At 48.9% G+C, this 17,327-nt stretch overlaps 2 protein-coding genes across 5 annotated transcripts; one reads left to right on the top strand and one right to left on the bottom strand.

Moving 5' to 3' along the window:
* Window positions 1-21: 21 nt before the first annotated feature.
* Creb3 (cAMP responsive element binding protein 3) lies at window positions 22-5,264 on the top strand. Of its 3 annotated transcripts, none has more exons than XM_048420414.3 (10): window positions 22-202; window positions 289-444; window positions 536-692; window positions 768-838; window positions 954-1,043; window positions 3,121-3,227; window positions 3,318-3,386; window positions 4,401-4,485; window positions 4,565-4,649; window positions 4,737-5,264. In XM_048420414.3, exons 2-10 carry the CDS (start codon window positions 292-294, stop codon window positions 5,060-5,062), a joined length of 1,143 nt encoding a protein of 380 aa, XP_048276371.3. In that variant the 5' UTR covers window positions 22-202; window positions 289-291; the 3' UTR covers window positions 5,063-5,264. The 3 variants fall into 3 exon arrangements, with proteins under 3 accessions (XP_048276371.3, XP_048276370.3, XP_085533346.2); XM_048420413.3 differs by having other exon boundaries at window positions 4,722-5,264; XM_085677220.2 differs by lacking the exon at window positions 536-692 and having other exon boundaries at window positions 289-379; window positions 4,722-5,264.
* On the bottom strand, window positions 5,196-17,317 carry Gba2 (glucosylceramidase beta 2). 2 transcript variants are annotated; one of them, XM_048420409.3, is made up of 17 exons: window positions 16,679-17,317; window positions 12,489-12,580; window positions 12,195-12,310; window positions 9,543-9,761; window positions 9,005-9,244; window positions 8,681-8,783; window positions 8,369-8,522; window positions 8,169-8,294; window positions 7,820-7,992; window positions 7,509-7,613; window positions 7,207-7,314; window positions 6,957-7,108; window positions 6,733-6,839; window positions 6,472-6,614; window positions 6,280-6,395; window positions 5,997-6,188; window positions 5,196-5,742 (listed from the first exon to the last, which is right to left on the bottom strand). In XM_048420409.3, the coding sequence occupies exons 1-17, from the start codon at window positions 17,011-17,013 to the stop codon at window positions 5,464-5,466; spliced, it is 2,760 nt and encodes a 919-aa protein (XP_048276366.3). In that variant the 5' UTR covers window positions 17,014-17,317; the 3' UTR covers window positions 5,196-5,463. The 2 variants fall into 2 exon arrangements, with proteins under 2 accessions (XP_048276366.3, XP_087753286.1); XM_087897160.1 differs by having other exon boundaries at window positions 9,005-9,239; window positions 16,679-16,725.
* Window positions 17,318-17,327: the final 10 nt, after the last annotated feature.

Raw genomic sequence — 17,327 nt, 5'->3', positions numbered from 1 at the left:
TTTGCATAGCTCCCGGGACGTGGCGCGGCACACGAGCCACTTCCGAGTAGGAGGGAACTCCAAGTTCCAAGATGCCATTGGGCTGGGCTATTGCATCTTTTCCGTTGTGTTGGAAGCTGAGGAGGCTAGAAGCTGGGAGGAGGCTGTGGTTTGCTGTGACCACTAGGCCCTCGGCCCTGCCCCCCGGAGAAGGGTGACTAAGGTAAGTCGAGCGATTTGACAGTTAGACCGAGGGGTCGTGCCTAAGGTTCCGAGATTGTATCTGCGCTCAGGGATTTCTATCCGTAGATAATGGAAATGGATCCTGGTGGTCAGGACCTGCTAGCTTTGGATCTTGATGATCCGGACGCGCTGGACTTCCTGCTAGAGGAAAGCGGAGGTTTGTGGACTGCGATCGAGCAGGACGTGGAGGCTCCGCTGGACCTAGAGCTGTCGCCTTCCGAGGTGGGTGGGTGGGTGTTCTGAGTGGGAAAGCTAAGCGACGTCCGTGAGACCCAAAGGTACAGAGATAAACCAAGGCCTGTGAATTTGTTAGAACTCCGGGCAAGCCCTGAGCGACTGGGAGGTAGAGGATTTACTGAGCTCTCTGCTCAGTCCCTCGGCATCTCTGGATGGTCTCAGTTCCGCCATCTCTTCTATTCGCCACGACCACAACTACTCCCTCTCACAGGACCATGTCTCCATAGATCTAGGTGGGTGTGAAATGTTAAGTTATGGGGGAGGAAAGAGCTCACAGGCCTAGCCAACCCGACTTTCGTTTTTTGCAGATCCTGTGAACTTCGAAAAGGAGGGGTTCTGCGTGACTCCGCTGTGTGCGGAGGAAACAGCCGCAGAACAGGTACTGGGCTTGAGTTTTCAGGATCGTCTCACCTTGCAGGACTGGGGTCAGATTCCCCCGTTCTTCTGTGACATCCCCATGCAACTCTGCTCTCCTCTCTGTCCTCCAACCTTAGGAGATTGCTAGGCTGGTACTGACTGAGGAAGAGAAGAGGCTCTTGGAGAAGGAGGGGATTTCTCTGCCCTCAACACTTCCTCTCACTAAGGTAGGGTTCCTGTTGTTGGAGCAAAAGCTGGAGGGGGATTTATGGCCCAAGTAGGCAAATTCAGTTTATTTCATATCAGTTACTTGAAAAAGGACTGAGGTCAGAATCTAAGCAAACTTGTTGCTAGTGGGAAGCTGGGTCGGGTAGACAATAGACTAGAAGCAAGAGCAGTTCTTGATCTTGTAGGTCTTATATAAATTTTGGTGGTCCCTTCAAAATTACCAGTGTGTGGCTTGGTTGGAAAAGGCCCTTGTTGCCCTGCCGGACCTGGTATCTATCCCCAGGACCCACACGATGGAAGGAAAGAACTGACTTCCTAGTTTTCTGATCTCCAAACAAGCCCACACCCACACATAAAAATAATTTTTGAATGTCAACTAACATTAATATAGGGCATTGAAAAGGCCTGCAGATGAAGAGACTTTATAGATGTCATTATGACCATAGCACCCCACCTCTTGCTCAGTGGTAGAAATGTCTAAGAGTCTGAACCAGCCTAACAAAACAGTTGTCAAAGCCAGCCATGATGGCTCGCACCTCTCTTGTCCCAGCACTCAGAGGCAGAGGCAAGAAGGTCCTCATACATTCAAAGCCATTTCCCAAGTGCTGGGATTACAGGCATACATTACATCTAGCTTTCGTGGCAAGTATTCTTACATTATTTGCCTTTTTAATGTTTTCGTGGTATCTATTGTTTGTTTGTCTTTTGTTTTTTTTCAAGGCAGGGTTTCTGTGTAGTAGCTCTGGCTGTCCTGGAACTCACTTTGTAGACCAGGCTGGCCTTGAACTCACAGAGATCTGCCTGCCTCTGCCTCCCAAGTGCTGGGATTAGAGGTGTGCATTGTCACTACCACCCAGCTTCATGGTATCTTTGGTTAATGTGGATGTTTATTTGTGGCTGGAGAATCAGGAGTTAAAGGCCAGACTTAGCTTCAGGATGAGTACAGGCAAGCCTGGGCTATGTGAGACACTGTCTCCTGTCCCTCTACCACCATTACAAGGTGAGTGAGTAAGATATTAGTAAGAAAGAAAATAGAATTTGGAAATGATCAGTAGTGGTGCTGTCCTTAGGACGGTGACTGGCTTGTCCTCCTTGCTACTGGTCAGGCCACACCTTAATCCCCCCCACCCATTGCGAGTTGAATATAACACCTCATGCTACATCCTCAGTCCTGCTTTTTGAGGGAGGGGCTTGTAAGCCCAGGCTGGGCTGACCTTAGACTGTGTACTGGCCTCAGACTTTGAACTCCTGACCCTCCTTCTACCTCCCTGGGACTAGATTACTGATGAATGATATCACTCTTGGCTAGTGTCCAGATTTGACAGGCTATATCGGAGAACATAAAAGTCAACAACTTCACTCAATTTTAATTTCTGGAATAAAAAGCTTAAGTGGCTTAAAATAAGGATTTATTCTATATAACCCCAGAGATTGTAGGTACATCCAGTAGATAGAAATTATGAGAAGATTGATGTTGGTTTAGGATAAGAATGGATTTTTGTTGTTGTTGTTCTTAGTTTTGAGACAGGTCTTATGTAGCTCAGTCTGGCCTCAAACTACTCTAGCCAAGGATGGTCTTGAAGTCCTGATCTCCTCCCTCTCCCTCCCAAGTGCTGAGATTACAGGCATGTGCTAACCCCTAGCTTAAGAGGAATTTTTAAAAATTTAATTAGAGACTGGAGAGTGGTTTAGAGCACTTTCTGCTCTTCTATGGGGTTCAGGTACAAGCCCCAGCCCCATATGACAGCTCACAACTGCCTGTAACGCCAATCCCAGGGGATCTGACACCCTCTTCTGGCCTATGTGGGCAGCAGGCAGACACATTATATACAGACATACAGATAGGCAAAAACACCCATACACATAAAAGTAATACCAAAAAAATAGTCTGGCTTTTGAGTGTTGAACACGTGGTCCTTAGAGACGTTCACAGAGAAGGCGGATATGTACTAGTCAGAGAAGCTGCAATCTTTCACTGGGAAGAAGGCTGGACTTAGCTGCCTTCTGACACACCGATATAATACGATATGTATATAACAATAAACCTTGGATGACCTTTTTCCCATCTTCTCTTAGGTGGAAGAACAGGTTCTAAAACGCGTACGGAGAAAGATTCGCAACAAGAGAGCTGCTCAGGAAAGCCGCAAGAAGAAGAAGGTGTATGTCGGAGGGCTGGAGAGCAGGTAGGGAAGAAAGAATATGGGGAAGCTGGAGGCCTTAAGGTTTTGAAGGGAAGACACGGGCAATATTTTGATATTCATGTTATCCTCCAGGGTCTTGAAATACACAGCCCAGAATCAGGAGCTGCAGAACAAAGTACAACTTCTAGAGGAACAGAATCTGTAAGCAACCATTTATAGTCATTAATTTTTTAAAATCTTGTTTGTTTTTTTCGAGGCAGGGTTTCTCTGTGCTTTGGAGCTTGTCCTGGAACTAGTTCTTGTAGTCTAGGCTGGCCTCGAACTCACAGAGATCCACCTGCCTCTGCCTCCCAAGTGCTGGGATTAAAGGCATACACCACCACTGCCTGGCTTAATCTTTTATTTTATTTTTTTTAACGATTTTTACTTTATGTGCAATATTGTTTTGCCTGCATGTATGTCTGTGTGAGGGTGTCAGGTCCTCTGGAACTGGAGTTACAGACAGCTGTGAGCTGCCATGCGGGTGCTGGGAATTGAACTTGGGTCCTCTGGCAGAGCAGTCAGTGTTCTTAACTGCGGAGTGAACTATCCAGCCTCCACACTAATTTCTTAATGCTTTCTCACTCTTTTCACTATTCCACACTTGACTTCTAACTAGATAGCTCCTAAATACAAAAACCTGGTGGTTGGTTTTACCAGGTCTCAAGCTCAGAGCAATGAGAAATAAATTTACAAGCAGCTAAGGAGAAATTAAGTACCAAGACAAAGAAAGGGAAGGAAGCAAAGACTGAATGGAGGTAGTCGGCATCAGAGCAGCTGCGATTTGGGCATGGGACTGGATAGGGGAAGCATTCTAGGCAGAGAGAAAACAATGTTTGTGTTTGGCTAGAACTCTCTAGCATGGTGGTGTTGTCCCAGAAAGTAGAGAACACAGTACCTGGTGAGGATTATGTGCATAGCTGATTAGGTATTACGAGAATTCTGGAAGGCATTTGCAAAGGGGTTTAAGTCAAGGCAGCGAAGTTTTGATTTGTTGTTTTAATAAGGAACTACAGGCACTTGTCCACAAAGGAGAAGTCATTTGGGAACAACAGGCAAGGAAGTTGAGGGATTGGCTCTTCTGCACTAGTGGAGAGGGTGGCCTAAGTGGAAGGGTTTCACTGTGACTTGGGTGCTCGGCCAGGGCATGCTCACCACTGTGTCCCTCTTCCTTAGGTCCCTTCTAGACCAACTGAGGAGACTTCAGGCCATGGTTATTGGGATAGCAAACAAAAGCAGCAGCAGCAGCACATGTGTTCTGGTGAGGAGGAGGACGAGAGATCCTTGGCAGAGACAGGGTGGTGACCCAGAACCCTCACCTCCTTTTTCTTGTGTTCTAGGTCCTGCTGTTTTCTTTCTGCCTTCTTCTTGTACCCGCTATGTACTCCTCTGACACAAGGGGGAGCGTGCCAGCTGAGTATGTTGGTAAGAGGCTGAAGGACACCTTTAAGGCATGGGCTGTGGTAAAGGGCTTCTTCTATGTTGTCTCTTGACCAGCCTTTGTCTCTCCAGTGTTGCACCGTCAGCTCCGTGCCCTCCCCAGTGAGGACCAGCATCAGATGAAGCTGCCTGCCCAGCAGTTAAAGTTAACGACGGACAGCACAAACCAGCTACTGGGTAGCTCAGAACATACGCTCCAGGCCTCCAGCAACTTTACCTGCCTGCTATACGACGCACCTCAAGCAGAACCACCTCTGTACTGGCCACACTTTGATCTTTCCTCAGAGACCCCCTTTGCAGGTCCCGACCATCCCCTGCAGGCAAATCTTTCAAAGGAAGAGGAGTGGCTGCCTACCCAGAGCCCTTCTGTCATCTTGCAGGGCAGGTATTCAGGTTAGATGTGATAACATGAGGGAATCCTCAGCCTGAGGATTCCTGTCTGTATTTAAGTAAGACGGAATGGGGGAAAGAGCTGGCCTTTTTTCCTGTGCCCTGTTAGGATGCCTGGGAACTCAAGCACACCACACTTACTAGTTTTATGGGTCTTTTATTTATACCCATGTGTATCTGTTGTTCCATGAATAGACTTGGAGAAATTTACTGGCCTTGACTGTTTCATCCACAGAAGGAACGGGTAGGGTAAGAAATAAATAAATGGTTCTTCAGCCCCTTCTTACTGGCACAGTTGGGTAGGAAGAAGGGAAGGGGCATGATTGTCCTAGTGGCTCAGGGCTGCAGGAGTTGTGGAGGAAAGGAGGAAAGACCAGTGTGGGTGCTGGGCTTCCACAGTTCAGAGGGATCACTCTGGACTTAGGTTTGTCCAAGATTTCTTTGGTCCATATTCAGGCTCTGTGCTTAGTCCTACGCCCTGTGTGACGAGTGGCCTGCTGCCCTTTTTATGCTGCTGCTGTTGCAGGGCCAGCTGCATGGCCCAGATGCTCAGTGGTCGCATGTAGGCCAGTGAGCGGAACACTCGCTGCTGGCAGTATGCCTCTGGGGTCTGGAAAGCCAGGCCCAGGCGTTCCCACACAGTGCGGTAACAGCCTTCAGCTGTCCGGAAACCTTCCCAGGTCAGACCCTGTGGGGAGAGGTAGAAGTCACACATAATAACTGGCTCCCATGGTACAATTACCTCTGGTGAGCAGATAAGATAGTATGCTTTTTGCCCCCAGGTTAGAACTAAAGGCAAAGGGTGGAACACATACCAGAGAAAAGGGGACTCAGTGGATGGATAAGATGACTTTAGGATGTTCTAAGAATAAATTTAGTAGTTGAGGAAGTTTTCTGGACCACAGTACAAGTGGTGAAGGGATGGGAAAGGGGATACATTACCTCTTGGATCATGGTGGCTGCCAGCCCGTAGACCACACCCACCCAGACTTCATCAGACTGCACACTGGATCTGTCGGGAACACCGTGAGGCTGCATCCCATTCACAGCCCCCATAGCTCCTCCTGCAAAGGCCTGGACATTGAGCTCGAAGATGGTTTGGAGAGCACGGACCACGTGCAGGGTAGGAAATACCTAGGGGAAGAGAAAAGGCAGAGAGATCGTCTCTTATACTTGCTTCCCACCTCCAGGGAAACCCACCTTTCTGGCTTTTCTAGTCTCTCACCTCAGTGTCTCCTTCTCCCAGGCCACAGGCCCTCAGGAACCACTGCCCAGCACACTGGTCAGACATGACACTACGGGACTGAGGCTGGGAGCTGCTGTCGTAGTTGTAGTAGCGGCCTAGAGTAGAAGGGCAAAGTAAAGCTGCTGTGTGCGTGTAGTTGGCTTTGAGATGTCCCAGATTGCTCTCACTCACCGTTCCAGAGCAGTCTCTCATAAGCTTCTCGGCCTCGGCAGAGAATGGAAGAAAACTTATCCTGGACATCCTGGGCCCCACACAGAACAGCCATCTGAACCATCACAGCCACAGCAGCCAGCCACAGCCCTCCACAGTAAGCACTGATCAGGGACAGGGGCTGAGGTGAGACTGGCAGCTCCAGCCCCTCCCATGCATAAGTGCCACCATCCTTCCACGACCAGTTCCCCACCTCAGACCTGGAAATCCCTATCCCCCAACCTGGGGCCTGTGGCGACCCATCCATCATAGGTCTGGTCTGCATAGCCTCCATTCTCAATGAGTCCATCCTGGTCCTTATCAAACTTCATTTCAGACTCCATCACAGCCTAGAGAGGAATCAAGACACTGAAGATGTAGGCTCTAAGAAAGATGCTGGCTATCTGGGCTCTCCCGAGACACTATTATGTCCCTGGTATACTGAACACTATATACACATGCCTTACCAGACACACAGGCCACATGTCCTTCAGGAAGCCTTGGTCACCTGTCAGGTAATAGTCCCGATAAACTTGCAGCACAAACTTCAGGTTCAAGTCCTTCCAGTCAGCAGTGTCATGAATCAAATAGGCATTGACCCGGAGCCATGGCTCATCATCTGTGGGAGAGGAGGGGACCTGGTTTTCTGCGTCGGTGGATGGGATAGAGGGCATAAAAATGGAGAGGAAGGTTGACTTGGGGACAGTGGAGCCTTACCTGGGTCCCCGATGTCATGAGGGATAACGTTCCTCCTCTTCACAGGCGCCACCACTCCACTCATCAGGTACCGTCGCCGTGTCAGATCCTCCTTGAAAGTTGCCAGAGCTGGGGGAGCAGATACACAAGTAGGTGAGGGAAAGCAGGAAATGGGCAGTTGGGTCAGGTCATAGAGCTGTGTGTGTGTGACCCAGAGGAAAACCAATAAGCAGGATGTAGTATGCTCAGGGCAAAGGGAAGGACATCATTTGAGAGACCACAAAGGTTCAAGGGTAAAAGAAGCTAAGAGGAGTTACCCTCACCCATATCATACTGTAGACTGAGTTCAAGTTTGGGCCACAGCATGACGAGGGCAAAAGAGGCATAAAAGTGGACGTCATATGTGTTGTACATGCGGTACTCCTGGCCTGGAGGGATGACAGAGACACTGCTGCAGGAATCCCAGCTCCCTTTGATAGCCCTTCAGAAGCTGGAAGCAGGGCACAGTCCTCCGCCCATATTCACCATTTATCCCTCAGCCCATCATTATCTTGGGACAGGCAAAAATCTATCATCTTGCTTTATGCAGGACACTAGCTAGCCTGACACACCCCAACCCAGCAGCAGCCCATACCCTCAAGATAGCCAAATCGCCCATAGTCCTGCAGAATGGGGCGGAGCTGATCCATGCTCCCTCCTAGCTCCTCTGGTAGAGAGTCTTCAGGAACTTCCAGCCATACTGTGCCTCCATCAGCCAGGAAGTATAACTCATTAAACAGTGCAGATTTGTACCAGGCAGGCAAGGATCTGGGAAGCCAAGAAGAGAGAATAGATCTTTATGAGCTTCCCAGGAGAGAAAGGATTCTAGAGTTCAGAGGAATAGGGGCACTCAGTGAATCCTAGCACAGCCCTACTGATGGGTGGAAGGGGTAGAACTAGATCAAGTCCTATTTGGAGTAAGTGCCTGGGGTTTCTACTAGCACCTGTCATCCAATACTGGGCTCTGCCATGCTGAGATTCTCTTCTCCCAGTCTGCATACTGGCACAGTGCATAGTGGCTAAGGGCAGGTGCCACATCACCGTCTGAACCAAAGAACCGTGTATATCGCCTGAGATGGAAAAAAAGACGTAAGAACAGGTGCTCTAGGTCAGAGCCCCAGTGCCTTTGGATCCCTGCATTCACCTGTAGTGGACTTGGCCCTTAGCTCCAAACATGATCCTAGGCATATCCCAAGCCAGTGAAAACTCCAGGCAGCACCGGCCTCGTGGTGGCAGCTTGCGGGAGATACATACAGCCCCAGCGACACCCTCTCCTTTCTGCGAGGGGGTGCTCTGGCCTAAGAAGCACAGGGGAATCAACACAGGCCCTCCCTTGAGCCCCAAAGCTAGGGACTCCTAACTCAGGGACAGGGCTAGCCATTATCAGGTCTCCCACTCTGGTCTAAGACAGGACACAGCCTTTCCCCCAACACCTCCCTGTCAACGCCCCCATCACCAGCAGGGGAGTCCAGCTGTCCATCCTGAAGTAGGTCCTGCCACACCTGCTGCCCAGTGCTGTCAGGGTCAAAGGCTGTGATGTGGGTTACGGTGGTGTCTGCCTGTTAAGGGGTCAAAGACTCAGTAAGGCAAGTACGAGGACCCTGGATTCTGACTAGCTCTTCTCCTCTTACACACTGTCACCTCTGAGTTCCAGAGGCAGGGCTGTGATGAGGATGGGACTTGGGAGCTGATGAAATGAAAGACTAAGAGAGTAGGTTTGGGGTCAGGCTGTGAGGGCTGGGGCTCGGCCGTAGAGGTATAGGGCAGACTCTTCCATTACCGTGCATCGTGCAGCCACAGCCATGGTGTAGGGATTTGGGGCGGTTGGATGATGCAGGAGTAGTCCCTGCACGGTCTTCCCATCCCGCTGCAGACAGAAAGGCTCATTCCATAGCCCTCCTGCAGCATCATCTTCACCCCCTAGTCCGTTCCGCATAGAGAACATGATAGACACATCCAGAGTCTCATCTCCTTCGTTTTCTACATCCCACACAAAGACTCCTACAGGGAGGCAGCTGTCCTGGGGATAAAAGACCAGACTCAGGCTCAGTGTATCCATTCTTGGCTCCACTCCTCAGGATCAGTCATGGGCACAGAGAACCTTTTCAATTATCCCCTGCTACACTCCTTCGGTCTCTCTTGCATCTCCCATATTCCCAGGAGAACGGCCTACCAGATTTAGAAGGCTAGCATTAACTGGACTGGGAAGCCAGTGTGATGCTCACAGCTTCAATCTCTCCCTTGTGTAGCTCATACAATGTCTGCAGAGGTGGACCTATGAGAGGGAAGGTCAAGGAAGAAACAGGAGGAAGCCTCACCTGGTAGTCATGGGGCAAGATAGGTGTGATCTGGCGGCAGGTGAGAGTGACGTTCTGCCCAGGAAGCTGATAGACTGTCCAGGCTCGGGGGTAAAGGGCATGGTAGAAAGCAAAGTGACCACACAGGCCCCAGTTCCAGCTGCGCAGGACACTTGGACGCTCCAGGGACAGAACTTGCTGATACACAGTCCGCCCATCTCGGCGCAAGCATACTGTAAACTTGATGGAGAGAGCAGACAGGCTGGAACAATGACCCCACAAGCAACACACACTGGTCCCCTCCCCCAAAGCATTTCCTCCCTTCTCAAACTCACCACCAGCCTTGGGTCGTCTCCCAGCTCAGTGAGCCATCACCATGTCCTCCTGCTTCCCCCTCCAGCTAGCTCCTAGACTTCCTCTCCCTTCATGCCTGATCTCAGTACCTTAATCAGGCCTATACAATCTCTGCCTTTTATGGTAGCAGAAATCAAGATGTTCCAATCCCTGCTTGGCATGTTTCAGTGACTCCTATGGCATTCAGGCTGAATTCTAAACTCTAAGCTGATTTTCTGGTCACACAAATACTCTTCAGTCTTTGAGCATCCTTTATTTCCTCTTCATGCATCTGCCCATACTCATCTCCATCTAGTTAGATTCCATCATCCTTCAAGGGCTAAGTCACATGTATCGTCTTCCTCCTCCTAGCAGGGAGCCAGCTACTCTGTTATGCCCTAGTCCTCTTTATTCTGGTATTCAGTGAATTATGTCACCATGTTTTTATTTGCTATCCTGTGTCCCCAATTGTCCCCATGGCTTACTCTGAAGGCAGGGGCCATTTCTAGCTTACTGAAGTGGTTCTCACAGAGCCGGCGTGTGTGCAAAGAACAAGCCAAGTCTCTGCAGCACTGTCTGTTTTCTCAGTACTGCACATCCCCCTCATGGTGGCAGTCTCCGTTTTCTCCAAGTCTCATTTCTCCAGTAAAACTTTAGGCTCCAGAAAGGAGGAATGCTGGGTTTTAATATTTCTTTCCTTGGTCCAAACTATGCTTGGTATTTTTATTGTATGTAAAGTTTTTCTTTCCCTTTCTTTTATCGCTTTTGAGATAGGGTTTTGCTCTATATCCTAGGCTGGCTTTGAACTGGTGATCCTCCTGCCTCGGTACCGGGATTACAGATACGGGCCTAGCCATAAAATAAATTTTTTCATTTTGCTGGTAAAGTACAAATGGTCGAGACCACCAGCTCTTTGTCACAGAGGTGACTGGCTCGGAGTCCCATCCTTTCCCTACCATGCTATCTTGAACATGTTACCAATGCCCTCTGGATCCTGTTTCCTCTTCTGTAAAATAATCACTAAATGGTACTTTGTAGGCTCGTTAATATAAACATCCCCAAAGCCTACCACAGTGTACTGACACAGTCTACAGGCCATAATTACCGCAGAGTCATGCTTCCAAAGGCATTCCCCTGGGAATACAGAAGAGATGAGGCATGCACAGGGGGCGGAGCATGGCTATTGAGCACAGCCACTAAACTTGAGTTGAGAAGGATACTGGCATCAACAGCTGTAAGACCTGCTAGTCACCTCCCCTTTGAAGATAAGCTGAAGGCGGAGGCATCCTCCAGGAAAAGGAACTTGCTAACTTAGAAGGGGAGGTCATAGAGAACTATGATGAAAGGCAGGTCATATACTGTTAGATAAGGCCCAGATAAGATATAGAAATAGAAATGAAAAACCTGAAGCTTTAGAAAAGTAAAGACAGCTAGAGGGAGGGGATTTTGGGAGTCCTGGGCAGACCTCAAGAGATCTGCAGCAGGGGAGCTGACCTTTGGCTAAAGGTTTATACATCTAGGTAAGGAGAGTTAGCGCTGTGCATCTGTTTTACCCCTTCCAATCTTTTTAAATGTCCTTTTTGTTAAAAAAAAAAAAAAAGTTGGGGGGGGCTGGCCAAGATGGCTCAAACAATGAAGGCACTTGTTACCAAGCCTAACCACTGGAGTTTGATCTCCTAAGCCCACGTGTGGGGTAAGAACCAGCTCCTTCCTATCAGTTGTCTCTGACCTTCACCCCAGGCCATAGTGTGCAGAGGCCACAGTGCATAGTGCACATAACTATGTATGGAGGCTGGAAGGGAATTTGTAGGAGCTGGTTCTCCCCTTTCTTCCACCAAGTGGGTACCAGGCATGGAATGCAGGTTGTCAGACTTGGGTAGCTTCACCCCTTGAGTCATCTCACTGTACCCCCACCCTTTTATTTTGAGAGAGAGGGTTTAGATAGCCTGGGCTAGTCTCAGCCTCACTATGTAACTGAGGCTGGTCTTGAACTCCTGATCCTTTTGCATCTACTTCCCAAGTACTGGGATAGGGATGTGCTACCCCACGCAGTTCCAAATGTTCTTTTAAGCCAGTTTAAATGTTCCAGGAAGTTTCTGCTCTTTGGAGGGTACTGACTGAGCTAGGCAGGAAACATGTACATGGGAATTATCAGGCGTGTTTACTCTTTCAAGGAACATGGGTTCTGTGTTCATCATAATGCACTGTCCATCCTAGCACTGGGCTGGGTATACAGCATCCTGAAAGCACTCACTGAGCTGGACCATGTGGATGTCTAACTGTACATCCCATGCTAGTCAAGAGCCACAGCTTTGCCTGCCCCCATTTCCTGGCCCTTACTTGGTCTGCAATGACTGTCTGGTGCTGGTACATTCCAGGATTAAGTTGCCAACGACAAAACTGGCCTCTCCAGCCCCGGGTGATAGTGCCTCCTCCAATGCCACCCAAGGGACAACCTGGAAAGAAAATCAGGATGGTTAGTAGAGAATTAGAAGAGGAACGCAGGCCTACAGCTCCTGTCTGGGCTCTAGGGAATGGAGCCATGCAGTATGCATGAACTGGAAGCCTCTTTGCCTGCCTCTGCAGAAGCATAGAAACCAGACCGGCTCCGAAAAAAGCTGAGCTGAGACTCACCATAGATCTGTCTCAGGGGTACAGAATTGAACATGTCGATGAAAGGGGTCTTCTTTTCCACCTGGGTCTTCCGGTACCACCACTTCAAGTACCTGAGGAGCAAGTGTCAACGTGAGTAGGAGGGTGAGTGTGCTGTTTCTTTATTTTTTTTAAAGATTTATTTATTATGTGTACAGTGTTCTGCCTGCATGTATCCCTACAAGCCAGGAGAGGGCACCAAATCTCACTACAGCTGGTTGTGAGACACCATGTGGTTGCTGGGAGTTGAACTCAGGACCATCTGAGCCATCTCTCCAGCCCAAGTGTGCTGTTTCTTATAAGCTATGGTCATCTCCCTTTCTCTTGATACTCCGCTGTGTTCTCCACTAAATGCCCCCAAGAATGTCAGGCTCCACGACCAGCCCTGTAATCATAGCATTCTGAAGGCTGAGGCAGAAGGATCACAAGTTTGAGGCCAGCATGGGCTATATGGTGAGACTCTGTCTCAAACAATAACCTAGGACCCATCACTATGTCTTCCACTGTCTTCCTCTGGATTACTCCACTTCGAGGACCTTTATCCCAGTTGCCCAGGTACTGGTGCAGGACGCCCTTGTTTCTCTATCCCGGGGAGAACTGATTATTCTAACTCTACCACCATTGTTAGCTCAAGCCCCAGGAGCTTTTGTCTGTGTTGAAAGGGCTAGTTGCCCTTCCCTGACTACATCCTCTATACATCCCCCTAATTTCCAAACAAGCAGAAGCTGCCAAAAGGACTTCCTCTTTTAAAAATGACTTTATTTATGATTATGAATAGTGGCAAATTAGGGAATATACCAGATAGGAGGGAGACAAATGGCCTCAGTAGAAGATAGCTGGTGACTATGTATTCTGGACTGTGTCCCCTTAAGCCCATGCCCTCTTCAATTTAACTGTAAGTTTTCAGATTGTGCTCTTTAAAAATACACAGTAAATTAAGTGGGCATAATGGCTCACACCTGTAAAACCAGCACTTGGGGTTGAGATTAGCCTGGGCTACATAATGATTTCCAGGACAACCAAGGCATCAGTGAGAACCTGTCTCAACAAAATAAAACAAAATCAAAATACCCACTACAGTAAAGCTTTCTAAAAATGTCACAGCATCAGCCAGGTGGTGTGGCCACACACTTAATCCCAGCACTCAGGAGGCTGGTGGATCTCTGTGAGTTCACGACAGCCTGGTCTACAGTTCAAGTTCCAGGACAGGTAGGGCTACACAGAGAAACCTTGTCTTGAAAAACAAAAACCAAAAAGGTCACAGTGTTTCCCTGGTTTTGCTTTTGCTTTGTACCTAACGGGAAAACAATCAGGACTGTCACATTCAAGTCGCTGGGTCTATTTTCAAGGCCAGCACCCCTGCTTCATCCTGCCCTCTGGTCATCTTCTTTATACATTCTCATTCAGGATGGGCTACTAAGCAAGACATGCCCTGATGTCCTTCCCACTTCCACTCTCCTCCTTAAGCAATCATTTTAGGCCTATAACATTCAGTCACATCTAAAAAAGTGATTGGCTATGTGAATCTTCAAGTTTCTGTTTCCTCATCTACAAAATGGGAATAGCTTCTGCCCTAGCTACCCTCCTGTAATCTCTGAAAGATCAAATACCCTAACAGATAAGAAAGTCATAAAGTCGACTATTGGTGACAGGTATGACTATTGCCACACACGATCTCAGCCCCTAATTAGACACTGCCTTGTTATTTCAGCGTGTTCTTCACGTGAGCATGACATTGGGGTTAGGGGACAGTGACCAAGAGATGAATGTTACCTGCAGCTCTAAGCACAGGACAAGGCACAGGGCCTGCAGCCTGTAAATATTTGACGAATTTATAAATGAATGGATGTACAAACAGTTGACATAGAACAATGGAAGACAGACTGGAGCAGGAGTTGGGAGGGGAGAAATGGATGAAAAATAATGGGTGGGGTAAATTCTGGGGGCAAGGTAAAAGGTGTGGAAGACACAGGATAGGTGGTGGCAAGTCTGAAGGTCCTCTGCCAGTTTAGAGGTGCGAGGACAGCAACGAGAGACCAGAAAGGATTGGAGAAAAATTCTAAGACAGGCAGAACAAAGGACTGTCTAGTAGTAAACATTATTGACTGAACTGACTGGCTAAAGGAACAGCAATCAAAATTGAAGCTGAGCCTTCAATAACTATCCTGCCAGTACTGTTGAGGGTGCTCCTCAGTTCAGCTCACTCCAAGGGGCTCCTTGTTCTCCTTCGGCAGGTGGCCATTCCTGGCAAACTCAGTCTTCTCTATAATACCAATCCCAGCTCAAAAATGGTCATTCTGAATTCTCGCCTCTCCTTTAACCTCAACGTGGGACCTCATCCCATTCTAAAAGCCATGTGTTTGATGATATCCACCCTATCCTACTATGGGAAGCCAAGGTCCAAGGGGCTGAGCAAGAGCTTGAGGCCTCTGTGACTCAGCTCATATTTAGTGGCTAAGAGGCTAGGATGAATGTACACCTGCTCCCGACCTTATCCTGATCACATGCAATCCACCGTGCTTGTCTCAGTACCCTAGAGCCCAATTTGACACAAAGGCTCTGGGATCAGAGCTAGACTGGAACAATATGATGGTTAATTCTTACTGACAACCTGCTCAGCTCTAGAGTCACCCAGAAGGCAAGCCTGTGGGCATGCCTATGAGGAACGGTTGTCCATATTAGGTTAACCGAGGTGGGTAGATACTCCTTAACTGTGGCTGACACCATCCCGTGGGCTGGAGTCCTGGAGAAAGAAAGCGGGGTTCTAGCATTCATTGCTGCTGGCTGTGATGGTGAGACCAGCTGCCTCTCATTCCTGTCACCATTTCTTCTCTGCCATGACAGAATGTACCCTCAAACTAGAAGCCAAACAAACCCTTGAATTACTTTTGTCTGGTTTTGATCATAGCAATAAGAAAAGTAACTAGTCCAGTCAGTTTCATAAAGGGCCTAGAGGAATGATTCTCCAAGATGGGCCACCCACAGGAGCACCATGCCTTCTCTCATTGCCTAGGGCTAGGGCTAGTTACGTAAGTGGATTTCCCACCACAGTCCCACAGCACTGACTGGGGCAGGAAGGTTTAGAAGCTGCTGGGGTTGAGTTTCCCAATTTTTATGCCTCCCTCCCCAGCACTGCGCTTATATGCGAACTGACTCAGAATGACCTCAGAATGATGCTCTGTTTTTATAGCCATCTGTTCCTGTTAATGGGTATGGCTGCTCATCACTAGCCTTCCAACTCCGCGGGAATCCAAAAGGGTTCCATAGTAGCTGCTCTGGAGTGTCTGCGACCTCTGGGATAGGAGGAAAAGCCAAGGCTGGCTCTGGAAGACTTACCTACAGTACAATGCAATACAATTTGGGGATGCTCGAGCACACTAGGCTGGAAATCATCTTTAAGGATCTGGGGAGGTATTACGGTGGTGGAATGTGTGCTCCCTACTACTGTGCTTTATCCCCAAATCTCCCCATTTTTTACATGCGGATGCTTTCACTGTGGTGTTCAGGTTTGCTCTGAACTCTTAGGTTCAAACTAATCTCCCACCTCAGCCTTCCAAGTAGGTGACACTAAATGTGTGCACTACTTTGCCCAATTCCAATTTTGCTTTTTTTTTTTTTTTTGTATCAGAAGTCCTCTGTCACAGAATAGAGTGAACTTGTCACCCTCTCTTTAGGGTTGACAAGAGCCAGACAGCTATTCCAGGAGTCAAGAGTCTGAGGACCGAAACAGATGTGCCAGCACTGAAGCGGCACATGCTTAAATAAGGTACAGAACGCTTCAGCTGCTGAGGGGAATGTCGGCTGGAGAACAAATAAAACACTGTATCAGGACAACAGAGGCTGGCCTTCTACTTTGCCACAAAGTATAGCTAATCTCAAAGTGAAGTCTGGGAAAGAGGAAGTGCTTGGGAGGGAGCCTAAGTAGGGAAAGACTGACGGCAGGACGAAACGCTCCTTCCCTTTGCTGCGGAGAAGATGCAAGGAAAAGGGAGTTTCAAAAAGATGCTCTTCAATCTCACCCTCAAAAACTGCAGGGGTAAAGAATTCTGGGGACATGGCACACTTGACTGGAACCAGGAGCCCACCGACTTGATTACCCTTCTCCACTTATGCAGGGAGTCTTGAATGGGAACAAAGGAACCAAGGCATTCTAGGCGACGGGATCTACTCACCTCAAGCCCAGACCGAAATGCTTTACCAAGTTGCTTAGAGAGACGTTGTTAGCTTGAAAGGGTTTCCTCTTCTCTGCAAACTCATGAGCCAAGCAGATCCGCCAGCCAAAAGGAGGCACCTGGTAGCCCCTAGCATTACCCTCGTAGGAGGCCATCAGCTGCCCAGAGTCCTCTGAATTGCAGTAGCCTGGATCATTCTGGGGTCCACTGTCCTCAGGGCTCCCGCAGTCAGTAACCCGCACAGCCTTAGTGTCCCCAGTATTTTCAGGACAATAAACTTGAGGATCTCCTTCGGCACAGCTGATTTGCTCTGAGGCCGGTACGTAGGTTACCATGTTCACTGGCTCCTGGGTCCTCACGACCCCGGGGGTCTCGGGTACCTCTGTCACCTTTTTGACGTTTCGAAACGCGGGCACCAGTTGCAGTTAGGGCCAGACGCTGGGGAAAGCCGTAGGAAGTTGGTGTCCGGGTAAAGTGTTGGAGAGCTCTTGCTGCAGCAGCAGTGGCCACAGCAATAAAGTCGCCGCGGGCTCTCTTGGGTCGCGTCTCTAGATCCTAGGCGGGAAGGGTTGGGCCTTGTTGTCATTGGGCCGTGGCGCGGCCGACTGGCTCCGCGGACGGGGGCGGAGCCGCGGTACCTGCCCGCAAA

Source organism: Myodes glareolus, chromosome 16 (assembly GCF_982192425.1).
Source record: "Myodes glareolus chromosome 16, mMyoGla1.1, whole genome shotgun sequence".
NCBI classification, from domain to species: Eukaryota; Metazoa; Chordata; class Mammalia; order Rodentia; family Cricetidae; genus Myodes; species Myodes glareolus.
Note: the sequence above shows the minus strand (reverse complement) of the source record. Positions and strands in the feature narration are given on the sequence as shown.

Bases quoted from the DNA above. Each gene is read 5' to 3' on its own strand.
- Gba2 (XM_048420409.3), bottom strand. From the start codon at position 17,013: ATGGTAACCTACGTACCGGCCTCAGAGCAAATCAGCTGTGCCGAAGGA. The intron at 9,762-12,194 runs GTAAGGGCCAGG...CTCTCCATCAAG, and splicing joins AGACAGTCATTGCAGACCAA to TTTACAGTATGCTTGCGCCG. The intron at 9,245-9,542 runs GTGAGGCTTCCT...TTTTATCCCCAG, and splicing joins TCTTGCCCCATGACTACCAG to GACAGCTGCCTCCCTGTAGG.
- Creb3 (XM_048420413.3), top strand. From the start codon at position 292: ATGGAAATGGATCCTGGTGGTCAGGACCTGCTAGCTTTGGATCTTGAT. The intron at 445-535 runs GTGGGTGGGTGG...TGAATTTGTTAG, and splicing joins TAGAGCTGTCGCCTTCCGAG to AACTCCGGGCAAGCCCTGAG. The intron at 693-767 runs GTGGGTGTGAAA...CGTTTTTTGCAG, and splicing joins CCATGTCTCCATAGATCTAG to ATCCTGTGAACTTCGAAAAG.